This window comes from Melanostigma gelatinosum, assembly GCF_949748355.1.
Source record: "Melanostigma gelatinosum genome assembly, chromosome: 22".
NCBI classification, from domain to species: Eukaryota; Metazoa; Chordata; class Actinopteri; order Perciformes; family Zoarcidae; genus Melanostigma; species Melanostigma gelatinosum.
Genome location: NC_136655.1, coordinates 10,941,337 through 10,959,463, shown reverse-complemented (window position 1 = coordinate 10,959,463; position 18,127 = coordinate 10,941,337). Strand labels below are relative to the sequence as shown.

At 46.7% G+C, this 18,127-nt stretch overlaps 1 protein-coding gene across 6 annotated transcripts; it reads right to left on the bottom strand.

Annotated features, from left to right (window-relative positions):
- Positions 1-207: 207 nt before the first annotated feature.
- On the bottom strand, positions 208-17,295 carry usp15 (ubiquitin specific peptidase 15; the record flags this gene model as incomplete). Of its 6 annotated transcripts, none has more annotated exons than XM_079294380.1 (22): positions 208-2,766; positions 3,421-3,509; positions 3,789-3,892; positions 4,471-4,620; positions 4,706-4,821; positions 5,297-5,367; positions 5,629-5,904; positions 6,041-6,192; positions 6,349-6,537; positions 6,902-6,996; positions 7,233-7,316; positions 7,409-7,633; positions 7,769-7,927; positions 8,461-8,634; positions 8,900-9,047; positions 12,244-12,333; positions 12,757-12,818; positions 13,423-13,568; positions 13,677-13,803; positions 15,874-16,004; positions 16,342-16,469; positions 17,207-17,295. In XM_079294380.1, 22 exons carry the CDS (start codon positions 17,293-17,295, stop codon positions 2,401-2,403), a joined length of 3,171 nt encoding a protein of 1,056 aa, XP_079150506.1. In that variant the 3' UTR covers positions 208-2,400. The 6 variants fall into 6 exon arrangements, with proteins under 6 accessions (XP_079150506.1, XP_079150507.1, XP_079150508.1 ...); XM_079294381.1 differs by having other exon boundaries at positions 6,074-6,192; XM_079294382.1 differs by having other exon boundaries at positions 8,900-9,002.
- Between the last annotated feature and the right edge of the window lie 832 nt (positions 17,296-18,127).

Genomic DNA, 18,127 nt, shown 5'->3' with positions numbered 1-18,127 from the left:
CTTTGCTTCTGATTATGTGAGAACTAACATGTGTACTTTTAAATTATTCATGAAGAATACACAGCCAAACACTCCAGAGACAGAGTCCAGCTATTGAACGAGGCACATGCAGTGCAACAGAGAGCCAGAGACAGAGGGACGCTTTACACAACTTTATTGAAGACTGTGTATGAATACACATGCACATTTCAAATGTAAACCCACGTGAACTCAAGTGCAGCCAAACCTGGAACCCCTTCGTTATGTCATCATGCAACAATGTCTGGATTATTTTTTACAAAAAAAAGTCCCAAAACAACAGAACCATCCTTTTTTTTATTTTAATATTCCCTCCCTGACAAGAGCACAGGTGAGACCTCGCAAACTAGTGTACGCGTGGACTCGAGCCACATCCCAACCCCCCCTGACATTTCAGGTCTTGCCAAGGTTTTAAATATATTGTCTGTTAATTATTAAATGCTGACATATAAATAAACTTTATCAAATGTGCACTCACAGAGTGAACTCTTATGTACAGTATTGTATAAGCCTACAGCAGCAATCGCATCTCACTCAGTCAGGATGAGGGAGGGGGGGTGAGTCGCCCAAAAGGCAAGGCAGCGCTGAAGCGCAGCAGACGATGCTCATAAAGGCATGGTACACGTCCACTATTCGGACGCAACAGGTACGCTGATGCGGTTTACAATGGAAGAACAGGTAGAAAAAAGAACAGTCTACCATGGAGAACAGCTTCATCACATCCTGCATTTTCACCGTATCATGATCCAAGCAGTTGATGGGGCCTTTTGGGTGGACTCACCCCACTTTTCAGTCTTGTCCCCCACCCTCCCTAAACACTCAGGACCACAAAGAAGCATGTCTTCCCCCCCCCCCTTCGAAAAGGGACGCATTCAGCAGTACCCATGGATTCATACAGCTAACACCAAAGGCGATAACATCCCTTTACCATCACATTCAACCAAACCAAGAAAGGGAACCATGGAAAAAAATGCAGAAAAAAACCCCCCCTGGCCCTATAAAGAACAGAAAATAAAAGGCATCAACCACATACATCTGGTCAGTGTTCATACCATTCAGCATACATTCTGGCCCTCTTGTGGGGAGAGGACGTGGCTGCGATGGACCGAGCGGACAAACGAGACGGACATTCGTGTGTGTGTGTGTGTGTGTGGGGGGCATAGAAGAGGGTGTGAGGTGTGATTGGTAATGTGCAAAGAAAAGGCGACCGGTCTGAGATTAAGAGTTAAGGCCGAGGTGATCCGAAACAAGAGATGATTCATCTGATGTCAGCGAAATCACTGATGTTCCTAATCTCACAGTGCCTCGAAGATGAAGAGCAGAGAGAGGGAGAGGGGGAGAGAGAGAGAGGGGGGGGGGGGGAAGCAGAGGTAAAGCCTTAAACACAACCTATGAATAACTGAAAGATGAGATTTGGGGCGTAGGACTTAAGAGTCGGCCGGCTAACTTTGAAACAGATATTTGTTACAATCCCTGCAAATGATGTTGAGTTTATTAAGACACAGTGAAACATGTTTTTACTCATTTGATTTTTGCAGATAAAATGTTTGTTTTTTTTGCAAAATTAGCTGGATGACTTCTCAATACTGCTTCATTTTAGGTTTCAAGAAATAGAAATGATCAACAGAGGAGACCAGAGAGCGAGAGACGGCAAAAGCAGGGCCATAAATCACTAAAATTCATGCCAATACACTAATAATCCATCTAAAAACTGCAAGATCACAGCAGCAGCAGCAGCAGCATCACAAAGCTAAGACGTTTTGGCTGTTCGACACTTTATAAAAACCAGCGATGAGCGGACCGTCTCTACGTGAGGCTCACTGCTGGCTCACTAAAAGCAGCTTCCTACGCTACGTGAGAAAACCCTCTGAGAGACAACGTTATGGTACAGTATGGCAATAATACATAAAAAGAAGTTGGATGGTTGGTGATTGTGCAAGTTCAAAATGTTTCAGCACATCATGAAAACCCGATATGATTCAGTGTTTAAAATATTTACAAAAAAAAACAAGAAAGGAAAACAAAAAGCAGGGGGGGGGGGATTAGCCTCTAAATCCGTCCCCAATGTCGTTCAGTGACTCTTTTCAGAGAGCAGGTGAGCAGATCCTAAACGAATGGACGTGGCAACACACACACACACACACAAACACGCGCGCACACACACAGTGTTCCAACCACAGAGGAGGGCCCTGAGTCGCGTACCGCGGCAGCTCCCTGACCTAACAGCCGACACCCCCGCAGTGGCTCAGCCTGTCGAGCGGCCGAGACCGAGGCCGCTGGGCGGGACCGGCGGCGCCCGCTGCCATGATGTGTGTCCATATGGCTTTGGATGGAAAGATCCTTGTCTCTCTTTCTCTCCATGTGTTTGCGTCCTCGTTTGCCTCAGTTGGTTTTCATCGTGACATCTGGATTGGGCGCCTGCTCCTCCTCTTCTTCTTCTTCCTCCTCCTCCTCCTCCTCCTCCTCATTTCCCTGCTCGTTGTCGTTCTTCCTGCGCCGGTTCTCGTTCACGTCCTCCTCGTCACTCTGAGTGGCGGCACCGGCGGAGGCGGCACTGGCGGACACGGCACTGGCGGAGGAAGAGGCCCCTTGAGTGGACGAGGGGCCGTTTCTCTCCTGCCTCTCCTCCGCTTCGTTCTCATCTTCTCCTTCCTCCTCTTCTTCTTCTTCATCGCGGTCGAGAGCGAAGTACCCGGTGCCTTTCATAGTGTCCTGGCGCTGGTAGAACAGCACGTATCCGGCTTTGGACTGAGAGAAAGACAACGACGAACAACATTAGCTCGCTACACAAAAAAAACTCACTGCTGTGACTTTGTTTTTATGTAGAATTCCCTTTTTAACTTAGGTCAACACTTCTACGTTATACTTCCAATGACATGACATGAATTTTTTTAATCCTTTGATAATGAGTCAACAGGATGCTCCATTAATTACAGCCATGACAAAATCCGTCCGTTGAGGACTAGAGACAAAACATGAGACTAATAGAGTCGGCTTTGGTCTGTTCATTGGTTTTTACATTGAACCTCAAGCAGTATATAGTACGATATATATTTACCAAGATCAGCCGATAGCAAGTCATGTTTATTTATTTTACAATGACTTCAGTTAAACACAATTCAACAATTACATGAATGTGAGCATCTGTTAAACATGCCCACGCATATATTTCTTACTCTCTTCCTCCTTGACTGTATGGACTCTTAACACATTTCCTAGATAGCAGGCGGTGGTTGTTGTTACCTCCAAGTCATTAAAAAGCATCAGCTGTGATTGTGCTGTGAACCTGACAAACTAATTAACTTAGAAGTTGTGTGTCTCGTGGATTCGTCAGTGGGTAGCGAGGTGGAAAAGCCTTTACGAACTCTCTACAGCAGCGCTGCTGCCGGTGACGACACTCACCACGATTTGGTCGTCGTTGGCGGGAGACGCGCTGCTGTCATCAAAGTTGTACCACTTCCCGTCGTCTTTGTTCTTGGCATACGCCGTGTCTGAGCAGCACGGGATCAAAAGACAAGGATACAGTATTACACAGCGTTTACGCTTACCGTGCCGTGCTCATACCATTTGTATTCTCAAACACTTTGGCGATGCAAAGTCGACAGAATTTAAGTCCAAGCAGCCTTCAAAGCAGACTTGTAGTGAGCTCCAACACTAGTTTATGACTCGTTTCAGGCATGTGTTGAATAATATATTTGCACAGTGTTTTCCTCGATAATGCTGCGAAGTGTCGGGGTGCATAAAGGAGCACGTGGTGTGGTGCATCTTACAGTGGCCTCCACCCATCCCGCCATAGTGGTTGGACACCGCAATGAGGTCGTAGCGACAGGGCCCGGCGTTGGGGTTGATCAGGAACTCGGACATGTCCAGGTCTCTGCAGGAAACACATCACATGGTGTACTAGAAGTGGTCATGTGCCATGAATGCATAAGTGAAGATAATGTCTTGGATACACAGTATACTTGAGGTTTCGTACCACAACACTATAAAGGGTCTGTGTTTCTATACAGGTGTTCGGAGGTACTAACACGCAACTGGAACCCTTTATAGTTTGAACTTATGGGAAGACATTGCAGTGCATTACAAATCATGTATGCATTATGTATTACAAATCCAAATAATGACAATTTGAAAACATGAAATTCATTTAGGTCTTGTAAAATGTGCCAAGTGTACAATTTATTATTAATTTACTTCCATCGTTATTTTATTGTGACTTATTTCATATTTATATTTCAAAAACAACATCATCTTAAACGGCTCTTTTGCTTGTACATGTCTGTGTGTATTACTGTTTCCCAAAATCAAATAGCCTTCACGGATCAATAAAGTTGTATTAAATAGCAGACATGATAGAGGTGTGTGTGTGTGTGTGTGTGTGTGTGTGTGTGTGTGTGTGTGTGTGTGTGTGTGTGTGTGTGAGAGAGAGAGAGAGAGAGAGAGAGAGAGTACCTGAGTGGAAAATCAACCAGGGAGTCCAGTTTATCCCTCATGTACCGACTGTAGGAGAAGCGCTTCAGATGGACCACCAGCACCGGCGGCAGAGACCACAGGTCCAGCTTCTTCGTGGCCTGTTGGTGCTGCTTACAGCTTGGACAGTACCTACGAGACAGGACGCACACAACGCAGTTGAGCTAACGCGTCGCAGCACTCGGCCGACAGCGTGCGTCACACCTCCTGTTCTCACCATGGGTCCTCTGCTCCCAGTTTTTCCTTGGTGGTAAAAAGCTCAATGCAGTCGTTCAGCTTGAAGAAAGCCTTCTTCTGAGGCTTGTAGTCCATGCTCTCATGCTTGTCAAAGTCCTGCTCCCGGTCACACACACAAACAGATAACGCTGTAAGACAACTCGGCTCATAGTCCTCTTGTGCTCCAGTCTTTTCTGTGCAGACATAATGCTTTTACACAAGTTTAAAACATGGACTAATACGGTGTCTTAAGTTTAGAAGAAACTAGTTTGGTGCAAAAGAAAAAGAAACCACTGTAGTTCATGTTATTAAAATATAAGAGGCACATTTTCATTTGAGCCACAAACGGCTCATCTTGTAATGAGCAAAGTGGGTTTTTTAAGCGTCTTTGCAGGATGCAGTGTCTGCAGCAGGCGTTAGATCTGTGACTTCTTCATTACCAAACAGCTGTTGCCCGTAACCGAGACTTCCTGCTGCTCCCGTCTGAGTCACATTGCCATATTTTGTAACAGGGTAGCACACTGCACGGTGCGCATGCTAAAACAAAGTGCACCAGCTGAAAGCTGTATTAATGCTGTAAAGTTGGCTTTACCTCGACAGCGGTCTCGTCAAAGTACTTCTTCTTCATCTCCGGCTCCCAGTCCAAGGAGAGATACGAGCGGTCTGTCAAAACACAGAATCAGATGTTTTAGTTTTACTATCGTCATCAACCAGTCTGTTGTTTCCTCTGTGCATCGACAGGCTCCTTTATCTTGCTGCTTACAAAATTATGAAATGACTTATCTGTGCCGCAAAATTAGATATCCACCATTTGAAAATGCGAATACCTACTTCCAACGACACGATAAATAACTTCTGTAATGATTGGAGTTTTGAATTTGAGCATAGTATGTGAGGATTTATTTGTGCCCCCCCAGTCCCTACCACTGAGTCGGAGGTGTGCCTCGTCAAAGCGGATCTGCCTGGTGTCCTCCTTGATGAGGGAGAAGTCCGTCTTCCCCATGTTATTGAACTGGAATGTAAAAAGTCTCCTCCGGCTGTGCCCTGCCGTCTGCTGGCCCTTGGTGGAGTTCTGTGGGCCGACCACGCCGTTCTCCAGTTCGTTGTCCACCGAGTCCTCCGACTGGCTGTTGTCGTTCTCGGAGGGCAGCTCCTGATCCTGACTGGACTCGTCGTCCTGATCGTCGGTCTCCATCTCGCCTGAGGGAGGGACACAGAAGACTTTAAAAGCACCTCGGCTGCTTCTAAAGAGCAATGACTTTAAATAGCAAGTGATATGTGACACAAAAGTAAGACATTTGGAAAGGTCAAAACTGTTACGGGTAAAGTATCTGACCAGAACGCGTCTGAGTGTGGGTTGTGCACTCACTCGGCGACCCCTCCTCCAGCAGTCCATTAGTGGCGTTACCGTTGACGGCGTGTTGTTTGGATGGCTGCGTCTCTTCACACTCCTCTTCGTCCTCCTCTACCGAAGATCGCACAAACCGGCTGCAGACACAAAACCATTTCTATTTACAGCAATTGTTTTGATTGCCTGCCAAAAGCGGCTCGTAGACAAGCCGCCATCAAAGTTGAGAAGCACTAAGCTGGCGTCAACTCTTCAACAATGACCGTGGGATCAAACACGGAGACGAATGAACGCACCAGAGGCGCAGCAGCAGCATGTTGTAGAGTTTGTCCTCACTGAGGGTTCTGGGGACGGCGAGCAGGAAGGGCTGTCCGAACAGCGGCGTGCTGGTGTGGTTGTAGCCCGACTGTTTGTACTTCTCCCTCAGGTGCACCGGGATCACCACATGGTCCGTGTCCTCCACCTTGTTCACCGCCAACTCGAACCTGCACGGGACCAAGCGTGGTCAGTTTGGAAGTCGGTGGATTTGCTACGCGTTTAGTGGCAAGATGTGAAATCCTAACGCCTGCATATGTATGCGCTTGGCAAAAGAAGCGATTTAAACGATTCCACGCTTTAAATCTCTGAAGTCGCAAAACCTTCAGTAATAAAGTCAAAACAGTCAATCGATTTGTATTAGGAAGTCAAATCTTGTACGAATGAATGATGCTGTTTGATGAGAACAGACTAAACGCTGAATCTGTCAAATTACACTCTGAATTAATCTAAAATAATCTGTTATTAATGTGGTAAACACGGGCCGGAAACTTGGAATTTTAGATGATGGAGTCTGCCACGTTAGACACTCACACATAGATATCATCTCTCTCCATGATGCTGCTGAGGTTCTCGTTGGTGGCGAAGATCCGATGGAAACGGTGGTTGTAGATGTCAGTTACAATCATCTGGGGAATCAGAGAAAAGCAGTCAGAAGACTCTTTGGAACGTAGGCAGAATGAACCAATTCCTCATGATATTTAGTACGCTGGTATATAGACAGGCGAAATATTTTGGACACATCTAAAAAGGAAACTTTGAAGAGGGACAGTTGAAAATGGAATGCACTGTTTTGGTTTGTGCTGTTTGAAGAGATGTCGGCATCATTACTGCCCCAGAGAAGAGCCGACTGTGATGTTTGTACCTTCTCAGCAGGCACCTCTGACATGTTGCAGAGGGAGGTACACAGGTCAGAGATGTAGCCCACCTTCGGCACGGTCAGCTTGTACTGAAGCGGAAACGCACACAATCAGAATGTCAGGGTACAACACTCAGGGTGCCATGTTCAGGTGCTTTCCCAGCCGGGCAATGCGTGTTTACCTGCGTGGGTTTGGCCAGAGGATCCAGTCTGACCAGGTAGACCTCCAGCGTCCGCTCCTTCCTCATGGGCAGCGGCAGGGTCAAGTAGCAGAACGGATCAAATGTCACAGAGACCTTGGAGCACACGGGACACACCAGGGTGGACTTGAAAAGGCCGTGGAAGATGTCCACGATGATGGAGTCGTTTCTCTTGACGTGGTTCTCCCACGCCTCCTCCGCCACCACCTGAGATAAACAGCAACACATGAACGAGCGATATAAAAGTCTGTAAAATATAAAACAACAACATTTTGACCAACAGGACCGTGTTTATTCAGAAGGGCGTTCTCCAGCTAAATATACTTGAAGATGTGATGTCACCTTGTCAGGCCTGCCGTTGGCGTCCTTCAGCTGGATGTAGGGCTTCTTCCTGATGCGGTTCAAGTCTTCGTGAAGGCCGTCCAGGAGAAAGGCCAGCAGCTCATGAGAGTCCTGCTGTTGGTAACCCGAAAACTGTGGGGCAAAGCGGCCCACCTGGGTCTGGAGGACGGAAGACGCATGAAAGACAATAACAAAAAGGCACAGAAACAAAAAGACAAACTAGGATACTTTCTGCCCGATATTAGACAGAGATCAAATTAAATTAGTCTATTCTCACAAAAACATACTTTGGTGCTTTCTTGGCCATCGGTTTTAGTTTAAAACTTCATCGATTTAGCCCTCACATTTCTATGAAAGCCTTCTTAATTGTTTTTAAATCTCCTTTTGCCTTATGTTTTGAATGGTTTTATGTGAAGCACTTTCAATTGCCTTGTTGTTGAAATGTGCTATACAAATAAACCTGCTTTGCCTGCACTCACCAGGCCTTTACACTGGTGCGTTAGGCCAGTCGCTCATTTCCTACTTTATACCTTTGACTTTTGCTTCATGCCCAACTGCCTTACTGTGGGTGACACAATCATTTTGACAGACTTTCCTTTTCCAAAATGTATAAACAGTGGACTGCTTAGGTAGTGACCCCAATATACAAAACCGCTCAGAGAATTTGACAATCTTTCCTCCCAGGTAGTCACCTTGAAAGGCCTTGGGGTGACGTAGCTGAATTTTCCCGACCACAGCTGCTTGATCATCTCCGAGTAGGCTCTGGCGATCTCCCCCTTCATGCCCAGCGGGTTGTCCTCGTTCAGCTCCTCTGTGAACTTGTCTTTGAGGAAGTACTCCGTCAGAGGAGGGATATTGCTTAAACACTGAGGGCGCGCAGAAGCAGGAGAGGACAATAATCAGCGGAGGATTCAGCCTCTTCGCAAGATCTGCATTTCTGAACTATCATGCGGTCACTTTTCTTTTATCTACAGAATGGTGAAGACAACACAATGCATGTGTTACAGTATGGTGCTGAGCCACCACAAGCCTTCAGATTACTGTATAAAAACATCCAATTCTTTTAGACTTTATGAACAAACTTTTGAAGAACTAGAATAACTTCCCATACTTCTGAAGGCATGCGGTTACCTGCACAGCAGAGTTCATGAAGCAGGTGTTGCCCAGGTTGGAGAGTCCACAGAGGCCCGAGCGCTCACTCTGCCTGCTCTGGTCCGAGTAGTCATAGCTGTTGCTGTAAGGGTGGTAGGACGGTAGACTATAGCTTGAATTCTTCACACTGTGCAATAAACATACAAAAGCACAAACAGGCGCGTTATATCGGGTTGAATGGGGTTTGTTAGACTGCTAATGCTACATCTATGTTAAGCTAAATAAGATAAAGCTGTTAATACACTCAGTAGGCAAATTCCTCTTCGATGAAAGACCAAACTACAAGCTAGACCTATGACCCCGCCCCCAAAAAAACCACTCTCTCAGGCTTCCTAGACAATCCGAGTGTTAAAGCTCGGCCTCCCTAACTGCAGCAATCAGCAGACCTCTGGGAGGGCAGCAGGGCAGTGTTGGTAGTTTCTGGCTCCCACTGGTCAAGGGAAACAGCTGTGATGGCGGTGGAGGCGCTGGCCTCGCAGTTGAGCACACGGTGGTCCACCCTCCTGCTGTCCAGCTCCGCCGCCTCTGGCCTCAGGCACCACCAGCAACAGAGGAGCATGACATCTTAGCCCCGCCCCGGCCCATGCCGGCCCGCATGTCCGCACGAAACTGAACGACCAGCAGCCCGGATTAGGGTTCCGATAGGGTTCGGGTTCAGGTCCGGCGCATGCAAAGCCTGGTATTTAGAGGCCCGCGTAGGAAAGTCCAGCTCCAGTCTCCAGTCTTGGATCCTAATGTTAACTCAGCTCAACCCAGTGCAGCTCCAGTAGCTGTTAGAATACAGTCCGAACCAAGTTTAGGCCTAAAATTGACTTCCAAGTCCGGCCAAGCCAACAATCAAACCACAGGAAGCATTAACGAACAAAAACACGCACTCTTCCTCTTTCTTAGAGCTAACTAAGCAGCTCCTCTCCTCTCTTCTCCCCCCTTCTTCTTTTTCGAGCTTGACCGCTTGTCATCTCGTTATCCTCTCTGCCTCAGATCCTTTCCCCCTGTCCTGTCCTCTGCTCCTCCCTCTGGCCTGCCTGCTGCTCTCTGCCACTCTATTGCTACCAGCAGATATTTATAGCAGCATCAGCGAGGATGCTCAAGACTACTGCTACCGAAGCTAGAGGTGCACAGAGAGAGAGAGAGAGAGAGAGAGAGAGAGAGAGAGAGAGAATAGGGGAGGGGCGGACAGCACGGGATGGGGGGGGTATAGATAGATGGGATGGAGGGAGCAGCTGATCCACTGCATCCAGCTGAGGCTGCAGTATTCACAGGTCTGACTCCTAGTATCTCTCGCCATCGCACATGAACGTATTCACACATGCCGACACACCACCATTCTCTCATCTGAGAGAATGTCACTGAAGGTCACTTAGACTGCAGAACGTGTGCATCGCAATGAGCTCAGGGGGAGAGGAGAGGTAAAGAGACAGAGCGACAGACTGAGGGTGGGAGGGAGAGAGAGAGAGAGCGAGAGAGAGAGAGCGAGAGCGAGAGAGCGAGAAACTGCCTGCCAGAGTAAGACGGTGAAACATACTGCTGTTACACAGCATCGCTACTGAGGCTAAACCGACCAGGCCAAAACCGCAAACTCAAAAAGACAAGTGTTACGTATTGCGGGAACACTACATATGAGAGAGAGAGAGAAAAAAGAGGCCCCATGCATAATTCAGAGGAAACGACAGCTCTGCCACTACAGTGAATCAGGGACAGGAGGGCTGCTGGGAGTGAAGATCCAATTTCCCCAAGTCACCCACTCTGTGCAGGGAAAGATGCCGCTGCTATCAAACAACAAAGCAGAGCTGTGAAATGATAATGTGTAAATGGAAGTACAAGGCAGTGGTATTGTTTCTTTTCAGCTGGTGAGTGTAGCTCACCCTGCTTCCTTTTATCAATATTGATACGTTTCAGGGTGGCGGTTGGCTTTCCGACAGGATCATAAAACGCAGAGTGTTAATCTAAAACGCACAGACAAACTCCGGCATGCAGTAAATGACACACAGAAGGTGGAGGGAGTGGACAGGAACGTCTGCGAGACGGCACAGGCAAAAGCTTCACCCACAGCCAAGCAGTGCTCTCTAGCAGAGGGCAGACAGAGCCTCTGGATCCCAGTGCTTTAGCAACAAACCCTAACCGAGGCTACAGGAAGCAAGGAGACATTTCCAGGAAACAGATACTGAAAGTTGAAAAGAAAGCAAGAGATGTGGACTGACTGATTGATATGCCATTTGACCACATACTTGCTTCCCCTCCGCCTCTTGGTTTAAGACTGTTAAGAAATGTAGACGTGCACTTGAGCTGCATGATTTAGCTCACACTGGGATTTTCTTTTTGAATGATTAACAAAAGCACGCTCCATGCGGTCTCCTAATGTGGTGCATCAGCTTCCAAACCAAGAACAAGAGTAAAAATGAGGATGTGGGCAGTAAAATCTTACGGAGGCCTACTTTGGAAATGGTCGAAAAAGAATCGAAAGCATCACTTTTGGTTAAAGATATTTTAAAGATAACCAACAGTTGCAAAAAACCAGGAGAACACGGAACAGAATTTTAAGACTCTGTAAAGCTACCATGGCAACAATATGAAATCAATTTAGCTCATTAAAAGGAGATCGTGTTATCTGGATATGTCTCGGTGTTGAGTCAGATAAAACACGTGCAAATGGTCTGTACCAAGCGTGTCTCAGGCTCGTCTTTGAGCCCCAAATACATTGCGAATATTGTATCGTTTGAATAATATTTTTGATCGAGTGGTGTACAAGACGGTAAAGGTGAAATCCAGACCTTGTGACACACATTAATGGGAAAAAATAATCGCCGCGTTAACCATAATCATGCAGCCCTAGTCAGAGCCATCCACCAGTCAGGACAGCAAATCAGATGTGAACGATCAACGAGCAAGATTAAATGCTGAGTAAGGCACCCAGAGACACCGGAGGGCCATATATAGAGAGCACTGCTGTCGCTGGAGAAAATAGATCAATCCCTCGTAAGCCCCCCCCCCCCCCCCCCAACGTCAGCTTTTACAGCTGAATCATCACAAGATGGCTTTAAGACCCAAACCACAGGCAGAGATGGAACAAACGTCATAGTGTTTAGTATGACTGAGCTGGGGCAAAACGGAGAAAAAAGTCCAAATAGATCAATCTAAAGTAACTTCATTTCTGGTAAGGAATTTCTGCGGGAAGCCAAATTCAATCAGAGATTCCTGGGCGAAGGGTTAACGTGAAGGTTTGTGCTGAGCAACACTCCAGACTCCATCTCTGTCTGTTGGCATCCGAAACCCGGATGAAGATAACCCACCCCCGAGCTACTCAACCCACTGCTAGGCCTTACTTCCTGCTGTTGAAGCTGCTGTTATGATTGTTTGTGAGGGATGAAGGCGAGATCTTTGGCAAAGCAGAGAGATTGGAAGCACCAGATGACCTTCAAAAAGATAAAAGAATAGATCATGAGTTAGAGAAAATAGGGCGCTGTTCCAGAAAGGTGTGCAGAGCGTCAATAAAATAAAACAGAGATGATTTAGGGTCAGAAGAGGTCGTAGACAGGAAAGTTTCGAAGATGATAAGGTGCTGTGGTGACATAGCAGGGAAATAAAAGAAAAAGGGGGGGAGGGGGGTGCAACAATAAAATGTAAAAGCAGCAATTGAAAGGTGCTTCAGACCGCTTCCAAGACAACAAATTCTGACGCTGTGTTACGTCATATTATTTCCCCTTCAAACTGACTAAATCTCTAGCAACTCAACAATACACCACCTGTGTGTGATCTACCGGTGAATCGACAGTGTTTGAATACAGCGGGATCATTGCATTCTGTGGTTACATTTTCCTTCAGTGCGGTTCACTCACTTGGGTGCCGTGGAGCCCCGGGGCCATGAGCCGTCCTCGCTCTTCTGCTCTATTACGAGAACCTGTGGGAGACGGCAGAGGGAAAGCAGGGCTCCATCTGCTCAGTTTAAAAGACACCAAACGTTCACGTACATGCATCCTACACTGTGGAATACAAGATGGCGCTTAAGAGGCTTATAAAGAGAGGGCGAGTGCCTGACATGGCAGCCAGACGAACAGATGTTGTGGGTTTTGAAGTTGTAACCAACTCATTACAGGACAGTCCCGCCACATTGTGTTAACGTAACCTCCTGAGTCTTTGAAAGACTTTCATGGAGAATCTGAAGAGAATTGAGCACTGAAGTTATTTAACAACTTGAGATTAGTTTGACTGCCCTCTGCAGGTAGTGGCCACCTGTTGGATACAGATTCTAAAGCTTCACTCTGCTGAGGCCTAAAAGGGCCGACTGGCAGAAAGCACAAATGAGGATAAGCGACCTGAAAAAGGGGCGATTTAAACTAGAGCATATTTCACTGAGCTCAGGAATAATAACAGTCTACATAGCAAGCCGTATTCGGACAGCTCTGTGTTGATTTTGGAAATACGATCTATTTTCTTTTTTGCTGATTCCTGAAAATGAACCCTCCAGAGCCATTCCCATTATTAAAATTAGAAATGGTCCCTACCTGTCCTTGGTAGAGGCCGGCGTCTTGGATGGTGCTGTCTGGTTTGTTGAGGGGCTCGAAGGTGTTGCTCATGTACCTGTTCCACAGCCTGGTCTCCTTCTCATCAGGGATGGTGAACAGCTTCCTCATCTCCTTCTCTATCATGTCTGCAGCAAAGTGCGAGTATTAATTACAAAAAATGTAAGCGGTGCGAGTAAACTTTGACCTCCTTGGCGGTGGAAATCGACAGTTCCTCCAGAGTGACTCGGGCCTACCTATTGTGTCGGCTTTACTGAAGCGTCTGGTGATCACGTTGTCCATGTTGCTGTCTTCACAGAGCTTCAGCTCCGTCAGGTACACCTCAACCTTGCAGTGCTTCACAAACATACCCTGTTCTACCACCTGGGGGGACAAAAAGATGAATGATTAACTGTCCACATCATCTGAATGAAACCATGATGAGTCAAATACACCATTTATATATACATATACATACATATATGTGTGTATATGAAGTATTTGCAGAAATTCTAAAAACACATGATGTTCTTACTACACAAAAGTGGTTCTAATGAGAAAGATGCTCCTCCTGCTAACCATGAAACAGAAATGGACTCTTTAACAGCTGCCAACATGGAACAATAGCCATGAGCTGGTTATTCTTTGAATAGGAATTAGTACGTTTGCTATTTGTTATTTCCATGTATGTCCAAGGTACACTTCTTACATGACCTCCCTATAATTATTTATTGGCGAGCTCAAACAATGAAAGGTGTTGGGTAAATCTGGGGTTGCACTAGCTTCTGTTTCTCATGGTTAACAAAGTACAGCCTGCTGGCTTGCTTGCCGCTCATCTGATAGGAGCGGTGTCGGAGTGCCTAAATTAGCAGCACCTCGTGTAAACAGCTGAGGGGTCCCAGCCTATTTATTTCACTGCTGAGTCCCCTCCAACACACACACACACACACGCACACACACACACACACACAGTACCAACTTCACAAATGTCCCTGAGAACTGCAATAGTCATGCACACTCATTCGGCTCAGATTCTCCCCCCCCCCCCATTCCTCCCCTATCCATACCCCGAAACCCCCGGTAGGCCCATCCTACCCCTCAGCACAACACCCGTGTGTTTGTAAACTCAGGGCAAAAGCCCAACTCATCGCCAAACTCCGGCAGAATTTGTCAAATCAGAGCCGGGCCCAAAACCATTTACCCCACCCACCCCCTTCCTCCTCCTCCTCCTCCTCCCATACTGCGTATGCCTCTCGTACTCCTCTCAGAAGCGCTCACGCTGCCTCGCTGAGTGTGACCTCAGCCGGCATTCCTCCACTTCAAAAAACAAGGACACGCAGGAACACTCCGCCGGCTGTGGGCATATCACACCGGCGGAGGACGACGGAAGGAAACGTAGCGCCAAACCTGTGACTACAAGCCTCCTAAATCCTTTTTGACGCTTGCGTTCCCTCCGCACCACAAGATGGCAACCCCGAAAAAAAGGAACAAGGACTTCAAAAGAAGAGGAAAACGAATAATGAACCTGTTTCATGTTGTGTCTCGCAGATCGCTCCATGTAGCTTTTCAGTCATCCAGAACATTGCCTGAAAATAGAAACCCCGCAGCCACCCGATACGTCCCACGACATACATGGCTAAATGGGAGGGTCAATGGAAGGGGGGGGGGGGGGAGAAAGGCCGAGAGAGAGAATGACAGAGATGAAGGGGGGGGACAGGAACCTCTTCTAGCAGCCATGATGCCATGACTTGTGAGATTTGAAGCGGGGATTTGATACCGTAAGTCCTGTTAAGCTGTAGGCGCCACCGTGAAGTATTCCTCTGACTGATCGACTGTAACCACACATACAGCCATGTAGTAGTTTGTTCCACTCTACCGTGGCTGTGAAAGTAGTTGTTAAACCTAAAATAAATCATCGCAGCTCATGACCGAAACGAATGAAAAGATGAAGGAAAAACACCATAATCGTTGCTTCCTTTTCATGCAAGGTAAATATCCAGTATCCTCTTTATGCGTTACCAGCTCCTGTGCAGTGTATCTCTGCACATCTGGCCAAGCATGTGACCCAATAGATACATACTACAACATTTCTTATGGCCACACAAGCCTGAAGTATTTCATTCCTTCCTTTTGTGCTTGACTGTCTTTTGCAATTAATTTAGTTAAAGATCTATAATGAGCAGTTTGCCAGTATTAGTTGGCTGTCTTTTATTATTCTATGTTGAGTAACGATTTTAAAGACCTCAAGTTGCTTTAAACATTATGCCGCACTCCCGATATCCCGATCTCAAACGGCCATAATCGCACATGTTTCTCCGTTTCACCCAGACACAAGCTCAACACCAAAGCAATAACTAACCACAACCATCGAACTGGACCACAGAAAACCACGAGCGGAACATCCTCCAACCATGAAGTCTATTGGTAGCCTTACGCGAATGACTGAGCCCTTACCTTCCGTGCGATTGGCTCCTGATCCTCTGTCAACCCATACCAGCTGACAAGCTTATTCCAACCCTCTGTGGGGACCAGGATGTAGTCGAGCTCATCGATGAGGTGCTCCTTGATGGCCAGCACATCCCCATCTAGAGGAGAGGACGGGATAAGAGCAAGGTTGAGAAACAAGCAAGCAGATACACTGTGGAGCAGCAGTTACAACAGTGAGCCAGCACTGACTGTCTCAAACAGCACAAGGAAAAAAAAGGTATGCTGGAGAGCTTTCTATAAACCCCCTCAAAAGGCTGCTCTATGGAAGTCTGTCAACAATGTTGTTTTTGTTCCCTTTGCCTCTGAACTCTTTGTTACTACTTCCAGAATAATAAAGCTGTACTGACAGGCAGTCCGTGGTGTGCCACACAGTATATACAATACATTCCACATTGTGAATTAATGCCGAAGGAGGCGAAGCGTCATCCGTCTTACCTCTGAGAAGACCAGAGTTATCAACCGGTCCTGGGTAGACGTTCTGGTCCCCCATCTGGTATTTGTCCCAACTGTCAAATCCCACATATTTCTTCCACTGTTTGAACCAGTGACTGTCCACCAGGTACCTACAGAGAGAGCAAGCAGTATTGTGATTTCAGCTCTGATGAGACACTTATAATCAATCTAGATTGTCCAAGGGTCATGCAACAAGCTTTGAGGTGTAAACCATCGGTTTTGGAGGTTAAATGGTGATAATAGAAATACTTCAGCAGGTGAAGGATGGCTTTCTGTCAGTGCTCTCAACAAATCTGAGTTCACGAGGTTAAGACAACACAGATTGATAGCTGTAACAGCCGACTTGAGTTCAGGTTTCTGCATGCCTGGCCAGCTGTTTTTGTGATTTTTGACAGGTGCTTCTTTTCCGACTCCGCCCTGCCGAAGTCGCGCCGGATGAACCCTCTGGCTGGCACACACCACTTTAGTGCTCCGGTATGCTAGCCAATTAGCGCTGCTAACCAGATTAGATCAAACTAAATGCAGCCTCATTGAGATTATGTCATTAGACGAACAGCGACATGACCATATGGAAGTAGCGAATATAACCACCACAATACGACATTTAACGTTGAAAGATATGTGGGGGACTATCGCTGTTCATTGACAGTCTAGCGTTAGCTCAAGCACCGCTAGCATGCCAGGCTGACACACATGAAGCTGACAGGCTCCCGTTAGCTAAACCGAAGCTAACTGTCAACACGGCCCGCCACCTCAGCTTTCGTAACCCTTCATGACGTTGACAGCCTCGGCGGAGCCAGCCGACGGCCACGCGGTATCTTTGAAAAGGTTTCAGCTCAAGTCTTACCAAGTGTCTCCCTTTCTTAGCTGTGTTTTCAACAGCGCCGCGACCTCTCCTTTCTGGGTATCCAGATCTGCCGCTCCTCCTTCCGCCATCTTTCCTCAGACATCACCCGCTGCATGGTGGGAAAGTGCGGGGCGTCACCGGGGCGCGTAGAGAACGACGCCGCTGTTTCAGCCAATCAGCAGCTCACCCGACAGTACAGCAGAAGCATGACACCCAGCGGTGAAATTATTCGAGAAAATGCTCTAAAACTGCTCCATCATTGTGGCTTCTTGACATCTAAGAAACTGTCTTCATCAACGACACACCTCTTTGTCCAGCCAGGGGTATTATATAATTTGATAATTTTACGATATCATTATTTTACCCATACTGTGTGAGTTCAATGGGGTAAAATACTTTGAAGCAGTCTCATTTCATTAAGATCCTGACTAGAAATTAGGTTGTACGTTTTTTCCTTTTCCAAACAGTAAAATGCATAGTTTCTGCATTTTCCTGAGAACAGTCTGGAAGTCGTATAAGTTGATGCCTGGTCCCCAGTATGGGAAACACAGCACTAGCATGTTGGCACCTTATGCAAACTACGCTTTTGCAAGGTCAACACCTGCTGTGCGCCATCACAATCCATAATGAATGTGTTAAGCAAACACAATTATGAGCATACAGTGTCATGCTCAGTCAGTCAGGCACTCCGGCAATTTAGTATTGTACTTTCATAAAGTTGGGGGACTCGGAGAGAGTTTTTTTATCAGTCTTTAATACAGCACTGCATAGCAATTATTCAAGAAAACATAAAATGTTGCATGTTTATTTAAAAACATACTTACAAGATTCACATTTGTACAGTCATATTCTGTTACAGTACAAAATATGAACCTACGTTGTATATGTCATGTTAGTCCTACAGCTACAGCAGTGCTACAG